The sequence below is a fragment of the Indicator indicator genome, chromosome 35, assembly GCF_027791375.1.
Source record: "Indicator indicator isolate 239-I01 chromosome 35, UM_Iind_1.1, whole genome shotgun sequence".
NCBI lineage: Eukaryota > Metazoa > Chordata > Aves > Piciformes > Indicatoridae > Indicator > Indicator indicator.
Window position 1 is genome coordinate 4276516 of NC_072044.1, and position 9693 is coordinate 4286208.

Genomic DNA, 9693 nt, shown 5'->3' on the forward strand with positions numbered 1-9693 from the left:
TTCTGGGGACACCCACAGCCAAGTAAACAAGAAGAGGGGCTCAGGGACAGGGCTCCTCTAGAGAGTGATTGGTGCCTGCAGAAGGGTGCTGGGGACCTGACTGTGTTTTGCAGATGTTTGGGAAGATCGCCATGGTGGATGGGACTGAGATCAACCGCAACAACAACTTCCAAACCTTCCCACAGGCTGTGCTGCTGCTCTTCAGGTCAGTCTTGCCTTGGCAAGCAGCTCCAGAAAGGAGTTGGGCTCAGTTAATGTGGGAGCCCACAGCCTGGGGTGGGGGGTGCCAGCATTTCTGCAGCTGATCTTTCTTGCCCTAGAGAAGGATCTCCTGCAGCAGTGAAAGCTGCTGGGGAGTGGGAGCTGTATGCCTGCTGTGGCTGGGCTGCAGGAGGGAAGGGCACTGTGGGGGTTCTGTTCTGAATGCTTCCTTCTCAGACTAGATTTTAATTTGTGAAATGTGAGGAAACTCAAGGGGCAGCAGGAGCTCAGTCCAAGGCTTTTCTTGACTCCAAGCACTTCACTTTGGAGCTTTCAATAGCAGATTCCCCACAACAGCACTGCAAGTCCTTGACCACTCCTTCCCCATTTCCCTGTGCACTGGGCTGCCCACAGCCCTCCTGCGTGCCCAGCTCATAGCCAGGACAGGCAGGAGCCAGCAGCATCCTGTCTCCCCAGGTGTGCCACCGGTGAGGACTGGCAGGAGATCCTGCTGGGCTGCAGCTATGGCAAACTCTGCGACCCCGAGTCCGACTTCGCCGAGGGCGAGGAGTACACCTGCGGCACCGGCTTCGCCTACTTCTACTTCATCAGCTTCTACATGCTCTGTGCCTTCCTGGTAAGGCTGCCCTGGGCACCTCTGTCCTGGCTCTGGGCAGCCCCTGGTGCTGAGTCCCCCTTGCATCTCATGGGGCTGAGCCCACAACAGCGTTGGCCCCCAGCCCATCCACCCAGCCATGCTGTAAAGCTGGCACTGCACTCCTTGCGGCCTGGGGTACTCCATTAGCTTCCCACAGCTGCCAGGTGCTGCCAGCTGTGGCTGCATTGGCTCTTGCAAGGGGGAAAGGGAAGAGACACCTCTGGCTGCTGTAGCCTCTCACATGATCTCTGGGTGGGCGACCCATCCCTGCATTGGGTGACCTGCAACATCCCCTGCCTGCTGGGGACCCCAAGCCCCTGCTGCCCAACGTGCCTGCCTGCATTGTCCTGTGGCTGTGGGCTGCTCTGGCCTGCCCTGTGCTGCCAGCTGTAAGGGCTGTTGCTGTCCCTCTTCCTGGGGACCTGCTCAGGACTTGGCCCTGTCCTAACTTGCATTCTTCACACCCTCAGATCATTAACCTCTTTGTGGCTGTCATCATGGACAACTTTGACTACCTGACACGGGACTGGTCCATCCTTGGGCCCCATCATCTCGATGAGTTCAAACGGATCTGGGCTGAGTATGACCCTGAGGCCAAGTGAGTGAGAGGGTGTGAGTAGTACAGAGGGGATTGTCCATTTGGAGCCTGGGGGTGCTGCCCTGGAGACACATGGCAGTGTGAGCTGTGGCACTGTCTAAAAGTTAGATCAAGGTAGATATGGATTTGCCAGCATATCCCAGGTCTGATCCAAGCCATCAGGCTGTTCGGGAACATGAGGTGTCCAGGCCCCTCTTCATCCAGCCCTCGTGATGCTGCCAGCCCTGGTGATGCTGCCAGTCCTTATCCCATGCCACTGCTCACCCCTGTCCAGTGCCACAGGGAACAGCTGCTGTTCCCAAGAGTGCAGGGCCTTGTCCACCACAGGAACACAGGGCAGGTCACAAGGATGAGCCCACCCTGCCCAAACAACTGTCCCTCATATCTTCTGACACCTTGGTGATGCAGTTTGTTGGCTTTGCAGGGGCAGAATCAAGCACTTGGATGTGGTGACCCTGCTGAGACGCATTCAGCCCCCCCTGGGCTTTGGGAAGTTCTGCCCACACCGTGTAGCTTGTAAGGTAGGAGCCAAAGGGGTGGCACGGGATGGGCACAGGGGTAACCTCCTCAAGTTGTCTCTGCATCCTCCCCTGGGACACTGAGGGTGACAATCCAGCCAGCTTTCAAGAATCAAGGTTTATAAACCTCTGGTATTTAACAGAGAGGAGCATTCTGGGTACAGGGAGAGGAGACCTTCACCTGCATAGAGCTGATGTGCCTCAGGCTCCTGGAGATAAGGACTTGTCTGTGCCTACCCCCACATGGAGGGGATGGCACCAGTGGGCTGGTCTCTGCCCAACCCAGAGCCCTCAGTGCAGAGGGATTCCCAGGCCAGGCTGGGATGCCCTGCGTCTGGTGCAGGAAGGCAATGCTGGGCTGCAGTAGCTGCCATGCCAGCTGGGCTGTGGCAGTTTGTTCCCAAGGGCTGCTGGCACTGTGGGAGCTGCAGGCAGCATCCCTGGAGGCAGGAGTGCAGCCTCTCTGCTCAGTTCATTCTGCACAAAGCCTGTGCAAGGTCACAGGCAAACCACATGGGCAGGGACTCAGGTGCTGTGTGAACCCTCATGTGTCTTGGGCAGAGGGTTTGATCCCCAGATCAGTCACAGCAGCCTGGGTCACTTTTTGGGGGTGCAACACGACACAGAGGGTGGAGCAGAGTGGGGCTCAGTCTCCTTTCCCAAGTAACAAGTGACATTAAGGGTGAGAGAAAACATCCTCAAGTAGTGCTGGAGAAGGCTTAGGCTGGACCTTAAGAAAAACATCTCCCATGAAAGGGTTGTTGGAACAGGCTGCCCAACACAGTGGTGGAGGAGGAATTTAAAAGACATGGTGCTGAGGGGCATGGTGGAGTGGTGGACTTGGCAGGTTTATGGTTGGACTCGATCACTTTCAAGGTCTTTTCCAACCTAAACCACTCTGATTCTGTGATTTTCTCCCATGGTGCCCCAGATGTTATTTCCACACATCTGACCTGGCTCTCTCAGCAGCTTGGTCTGGTCCAGCTGGCACATTGGGATGAGTGATGCCACTGCTCCTGGGCCATGTGCTGCCAAGCAGGGGTGCAGAGCCCCATGGGGCTATGCAGAGCAGGTAGAGCTGAGAGGGCTCCTCAGCAGGCATCTCAGTGCTCTGAGCAGAGGATCTGCGTGGCCAGGCCAGGCTGTGTGTTTGTGGAGAGCTGCCAGCCTGCTGTGCCAGCTGAACTGACAGGCTCTGGTGTGGTGTGCAGCGCCTGGTGTGCATGAACATGCCCCTGAACAGCGATGGCACTGTCACCTTCAACGCCACCCTCTTTGCGCTGGTCCGGACAGCCCTCAAGATCAAGACAGAAGGTGAGTGCTGCTCCTGCCTGCCTGGTGCTGCAGGGTGCTGCTCATCAGCCATCCCCTGCTCTGTCTGGGGACCTCAGCTCACTTGCCTGTGGGGCTAAACCCTCTGGTGCAACCCTTGGCTGCATGCTGCTAATTCCCTCACCAGAGCAGCAACCCTGGGCGTGCGGCTGCTCAGGCAAGCCTGGAGGGCATTGTGAGTGGCACAGCTAAGTGCTGCAGCCCTGGACAGTGAACCACTCCAGCTGTGTAACTTCACCCTGAACAGCTCAGGAGTGGCTCTGACCCAGTTCCCATCCCTGCCCCAGTGCACAGCCTCCAGCTTGCCTTCCCACACTGTTGTGTGCAGCCTGAGCTCCCCCACCCTGGCACTGCCCGCTCTGGTTTGTGGATTTATGATCTCAGCCTGGAATGGAGCAGGATGGATGCTCTTTAAATTTAGCTCTACTGGGGAGGAGCTGCTTTCATCCACTTCCTTGCCAGCAGCAAGGTTTGCAAAGCCTTGCTTTGGGAAGGTGCCACACCAGCTGGTTTCCATGCCCATGGCCTGGCAGCATCACACAAGTAGCTCTGTGGCTGTGCTGGAGCTAGAGGTGAGGCTGGGCACTGCTGGGCCTCTGGCACTGTGTTTTCCAGCAGCATGCCAGGGATACCTTCCCTCCATCTGGGGTGGGGCACAGGAGACGTCAGAGAGTGCATGGGGACAGAGGGACTGCAGGTGTGCAGGAAAGGGAAATTGTGAGAACACCAAAGGGGAGGCTGAAATCTGGTGTTGATCACCAGTGGAGATGGAGACACAGACACTCCACCCCTTTGCTAGGTCTGCTTCACTCTGTGCTTGTCCTTTCTAAAATCAAAGCCTCACTTATGGTGTGTGGGGAGGCTGCAGAGGAGCTGTGACACCCTGGAGGAGCCTGGCCAGGTCTTTACAGGGTTCACCTTCACTTGTGTTCCTGTTTCTGTGGGACTGAGCCCTTCTGTCCTGCTCCCCTTTCTCACAGGTAACTTTGAGCAGGCCAATGAGGAGCTCAGAGCTGTTATCAAAAAAATCTGGAAGCGAACCAGTATGAAGCTGTTGGACCAGGTCATCCCACCCATTGGAGGTCTGTCTCCTGGGGCTGCCTCCCGGAGGTGCAGTGATGCCTGCTCAGGGGCTCAGCTGCTCTGGCAGCTCAGGCTGTTGTGATAGGTGGTGTGGTTGTGTTGTTTCCTCCCCTCTAGATGATGAGGTGACAGTGGGGAAATTCTATGCAACTTTCCTCATCCAAGAGCACTTCAGGAAGTTCATGAAGCGCCAGGAGGAGTATTATGGGTACAGGCCCAAGAAGAACCCTGTGGAAATCCAGGTTGGTAGCATGTGGGTGGTGTTGGAAGGGTCACCCTTCCCAGGGCTAGGCAGCATGTGGTAAGGAGCTCTGCAGGTCAGGAAAGACGCGTTCCCCAGCTCAGCAAAGTGAGAGCCTGAGTTGCAGGGACAGGTAAGGAGCTCTGTGCCTCAGCTCTTGAAGTGGGTCCACCCCAAGTGGACCAGTGCTGAACTGGCCATGAGCACTCTGCTGCTGAAGGTGCCCCCCAGGGTGCACATGACTGAAAACAAAAGAGATTTTTTGCTCTCTGCCTCACTGCCTTTGCATGCAGAGGGCTGGTGCCTCACTAAGCAGTTTTAAGGCCTGCAAACCCACACCACACACAATGTCTGGGCCAAATGCTGCTCATCCAGGCCCTTATCCACCAACTCTTCTCCATTCCAAGGGCCTTTGTCCTTTCCTCAACAGTGCTGTGGACAATTTTGTGTCCCTGTATGCATCATCTCTCACTGCCTAGGGCAGCATCAGGTGGAGAGGGGTTGGTGGGGCTGATCTTGAGCAGTAGAAGCCTGCACAGCAGCTCTGAAGGATGCTATCAGAGTGGGATGGGAGAGAATTTGTGTACCTGGCCAGAGCAGTGGGGATGTCCCCAGCCTCTCCTGACCTTGCAGGGAGGAAATCACTTGTAGAGACAACAGACCAGGCACCAACGGTGCAGGACAAGGGAAAGAGCCAGGCCCCAGACTGGATGTGCCCAGATCTGAGACAAAGGCACAGCTACTCCTTGAGCATCATCAGCCTGACCCTTCCTCAGGCTGCCCTTAGCATAGCCTTGGTGCAGCAGCAGCCAGAAGCTGTCAGCATAGTGGCAGAGAGCTGCAGGGGGAGCCGTGGCCTGGTAGGAGCCCTGCATAGCATTATGGCTCAGCAGATCACCAGGGCTCACCACATCAGCATGCTTCAGCAGGTTCCCCTTCCCAGAGCCAGGGGTGGTGGGGCCAGGCTAATCCAGACATGCTTTCTTCTCTTCACCAGGCTGGGCTGAGGAGCATTGAAGAAGAAGCTGCTCCTGAGATCCATCGAGCCATTTCTGGGGACCTGACTGCTGAGGAGGAGCTGGAAAGAGCAATGGTAGAAGCAGCCATGGAGGAAGGGATATACAGGGTGAGTGCACCCAGGAGGTTGTAGTCCCCACAGTTTGATGTGGTGGTGGTGGGGCAGCATGACTGCCAGCAGCTGGAGGGCAGTTCACAGAGGTGAGCTTGAGCATGGAGGACAGTGCAAAGCAAAAGGCTGGATCAGCATTTCTGTCTTCTCCCTGAGGGCATCCCACTGGAGTGAGCCTGGGCTGCCTGGCAGGGGTGTGCTTAGTGAGAGCTCCAATCACACCTTCTGCCAGGCTAAGGCAAGGCAGCTCATCACCAGAGCAGGAGCAGATTCATGTCCCACTCCCTGGGAACCTTTGAGATGCCCTGGGCAGCTGTGGTGCTGCAGGGCTGCACCTTCTGCTGTGTCCAGAAGTGCCACTGGCTCAGGCAGTCCCACAGAGGTCACAGGGCTGACTCCCATCCCAGTGCTGCTGCATGACCATCACCCCGCAGTGCATCTGGAGAGTGGGGCTTTGAAGCCATGCAGTCTGCCAGGCCTGAGCAGAGAGCCCCCCTGTTCCCATGGGAACAGTCCCAGGGCAGCCCAGAGCCCCAGGCCTCCCCTGATGTTCTCCCTCTTGGTTGCAGAGGACAGGTGGCTTGTTTGGCCAGGTGGACAGCTTCCTGGAGCCTGGCAGCCCCTTGCAGCCCCAAGTGGCCAGCCAGAGACCCCTGCAGTTCACAGAGGTGGGCAGTGAGGACTTCGACTCTCCTGTCTTCCTTGACGACTTCCCCCAGGAAGGCAACACCAACGTCAACAATGCCAACAGCAGAGGCTGGCTGGAGGGGTAAGGGCTGGGGAGCCCTATGTGGGCTGGCAAGGCAGAGCTGGGCTATGCTTAGCAACTCCCAGCAGGGCTGTGCTGGCGACTGGCTGCACCTTGCTCTTGCCCAGGGACTCTTCATGGATGGGTCAGGTCTGGAGGCTGAGCTGCAGCAGTGAGGTCCCTGCAGACCTGGGGCAGGGTTGAGCGCTGCCTGTGGAAATGGCTCCATGCACACAGGAGCTTCCTGCAGAAATTCAGCTCCTGGGGTGTAAGCCAGGGCCCAGGCCAGGGGACAGACACCCCTCACTGAAACCGAGACACAGAGATGTCCCCAGAACATGCAGGACAGATCTAGGGCTACTCTGTGGCTTCACACAGCTGCATTTGTGGCTCCCCTGCCCCCCTTCTTATCCTTCCCATCACTCCTTCAGCTGGGTGCTGTGAGGATCAAGGTGGACAGCAGGGCTCCAGGGATTGCAGGGATGACCTTTCCCTGCCAATCTCTGAGTTTCAAGGCCCAGGTAGGGGCCAGCAGCAGCTGTCTAGTACCAGGTGCAAGGGACAAGGGTTAGCAATGGAAGAGGATCTACTTAATCCTACTTCTTGAGGTCTCCACCCTGTTCATCCATCCCAGGTACCCCTCCAGGTCTTCATCCCCCCTTCAGCTGCTTCCCCAGGGTAGAGGTGAGGAGGGCTGTACCCCTGGGTGGAGCTGGCCTTGGTGTGTGGTCCCTGCTTGGGCTGACCCAGCTTGTCTGCCCTTGCCAGGATACAATGTGAAGATGAGGTGCTGAGGAAGACAGTGCCAGTAGCATGCAGGCATCCACCACAGGGTGAGTCTCAGTATCATTCCTCTTCCGGGAGATCTGGACCAGCCTACAGAGTAAGGTAGGGGCAAAGGACTGATATTGGGGCAGGCAGGAGAAGGAGACACAGACCGTAACAACTTGGAGCTCAGCTGAGAGCCCTGAGCACAGCAGGACCTGTCTGGGGAGCTCCAGGAGACCCTCTTTCCATTTTCCTACCCTCCAGAGTGATAGAGTACAGAGCTAGTGCCTTGGGCTGGGGGAGGATTGGCCAACCCTGGGCTGCAGAGCCACCAGATCCTGTTCATTTCCATGAGCAGGCAATTCCCAGCCATGAGTGAGAAGCCAGTATGGGAACAGTGGGCAGCTGCTTCCCTCAGCCTAACCAACCCATTTCCAGCTCTGGGTGGCAGTGGTGTCTTTGCTCTTGTGCCCATCTGATGTCCCCACCTCTCCCTCTCCCAGAGCACAGTGACCCTCTGTCCATGGACAGGCTGCCGCCATGGCCGGGCAGGAGGCAAGGGCCCAGGGGGCACCCAACACCAGGGCCACAGCTTCCATCCCAGCAGGTAAATGGGATAGTGTGTGTCCACAGGCAGCAGTGCAGGGGACAGGGGTGAACATCCCTCCCTCTTGGGCAAGGCTGTCACAGCCCTGCTGAGGAGGAGGCAACCTCCAAGGCTCCCCAGCACATAGCTTTGCTGGAGCTCTCCTGTCTGATCAGCTCAGAACCTAGCCCTGGCTCTGTTGCAGCAGGCATGGGACAGCTTCAAGCAGCACCTCTCTGGCTTCCTGGCTGTCTCTAGAGACAGGGCAGACAAGAGGGCTCCCTTGGCTGCCCTTTGCTTGCCACAGTGCTTCATTACCTGGCAAGTGCCAGGGCAGGAGATAAGGGCTGGTTCCCAGCTCTCTGCCCATGTGGTCCTGCTTGTCCTGTTGTGGGTGATGCCCTGGACCCAGGAGCTGCAGCAAGATGGGAAGCCTGGGGAGAGTACCTGCAGCCCCCACAGTGACATGGGAGAGATCTTCCATGAGCATTGCCCAAGCCTTTGCTCCTCTTGCCCAGCTGCCTGGAGTGGATGGCACTGTGATGGGAACAGCATCCAGCTCAGGGCACCAGCAAGGCAAAAGCGTCAACCTGAGCACATCTTCCACCCCAGCCATCACCTTCCTCATTCAGGAGGTAAGGAAGGGGCACAGCCTGGCAGAGGGAAAGGCAGGGCTGCCAGGGAGTGAAAGGGGCTGGCAGAGATGCCACGTGCATGTCAAGCTGTGAGGCTGGAGGACAAAGCTTAGCTATGAGTGTGAGCAGCAGGTGTGTGCTGTGCAGGGAGCTGCAGGGACAGGGGTGGGCTGCCTGCAGCCAGGGACAACTCTGCAGGCTGGGCAGAGCCTGGGCTCTGACCCCCTTCCTCCCTGCTGCAGGCTCTGATCTCCGGGGGCCTGGCGGTCCTGGCCCATGACCCATCCTTCGTCACGGTGACCAGGGAGGAGATGGCAGCCAGCAGCCAGCTGGAAGTGGATGAGATGGAGAAAGCAGCCCTGGAGCTGCTGAAGGGAAGAGAAACACTGCAGGATACAAAAACTGGCTCTGCCCTCTAGGACACCTCAGCTGCATCACCAGGCAGCTCCCCAGGGCTGAGTGCAGCCCCCTGCCAGAACACCACCACTGCCACTCACCTGGGAGCCTCCTGCTGATGCAGCTCAGTGGGCACCGTCCCTTCAGGAGCTGGCAGGGTTGCTGGAGCAATGCCACACTGCTCCCCCTCTCTGCTGGGGTCCTGGTGGGCTGTCCAGCTACAGGAGGATCTTCAGGCTGGTCTCTAGGTGCAGGACAGGAGTCTGTGCCAGCAGAGTCTTGCAAGCGCTGGACAGGTCATTAAAGTGTTCCTGCTGTGTGACCCTGTGGATGCCTCTGTGCCCTCCTTCCTCAGCCACCCTGCCTGCACAGTCTGTGCCTATGGCTGCTTGCTGTGGAGCCCAGCCCAGGGAGGGGGCTGTGAAAGTGAGACCAACATTTACCCAGAGCTGGCAGTGATTCATGTGGCAGCTTCCAGCCCCCATGCCAAGGGAGCTCTGTCCCTCCTCCTAAGTGCTCATGCCTTGACCAACCATCCTGAGGTGCCAAGCTCTGGGAACTTCCTGGCATCTTAGCAGCTGGACCCAGCATCTGCTAGAGCCTATTCCTCCTGCTTGGAGCCAAGACTGTTCCATGGGGAGGAGAAGTGGCTTGGGCAGATCTGCTTTGGGCCAGGCAGGAGGCAAGCACAGGCTCACTGTGCCAGTGGAGAGCTGGGCACTGCAGTGTGATTTCTGTCACCTCAGATATCTCCACTCTTGGGTGTCCATTAGTCAGTCTGGCCTGCAGAAGGGTAACGT

At 57.8% G+C, this 9693-nt stretch overlaps 1 protein-coding gene across 1 annotated transcript in view; it reads left to right on the forward strand.

Annotated features, from left to right (window-relative positions):
* CACNA1S (calcium voltage-gated channel subunit alpha1 S) overlaps positions 1-9199 on the forward strand; it is a 44984-nt gene extending 35785 nt beyond the window's left edge. The window contains exons 32-44 of the mRNA XM_054395925.1: positions 114-205; positions 679-838; positions 1330-1457; positions 1882-1978; positions 3187-3289; positions 4288-4389; positions 4508-4632; positions 5629-5757; positions 6330-6529; positions 7277-7341; positions 7780-7883; positions 8381-8497; positions 8740-9199. Of these exons, the coding sequence (XP_054251900.1) occupies positions 114-205; positions 679-838; positions 1330-1457; positions 1882-1978; positions 3187-3289; positions 4288-4389; positions 4508-4632; positions 5629-5757; positions 6330-6529; positions 7277-7341; positions 7780-7883; positions 8381-8497; positions 8740-8916 (1599 nt within the window). The 3' untranslated portion in view covers positions 8917-9199. The remainder of the gene's footprint in view (positions 1-113; positions 206-678; positions 839-1329; positions 1458-1881; positions 1979-3186; positions 3290-4287; positions 4390-4507; positions 4633-5628; positions 5758-6329; positions 6530-7276; positions 7342-7779; positions 7884-8380; positions 8498-8739) is intronic.
* Positions 9200-9693: the final 494 nt, after the last annotated feature.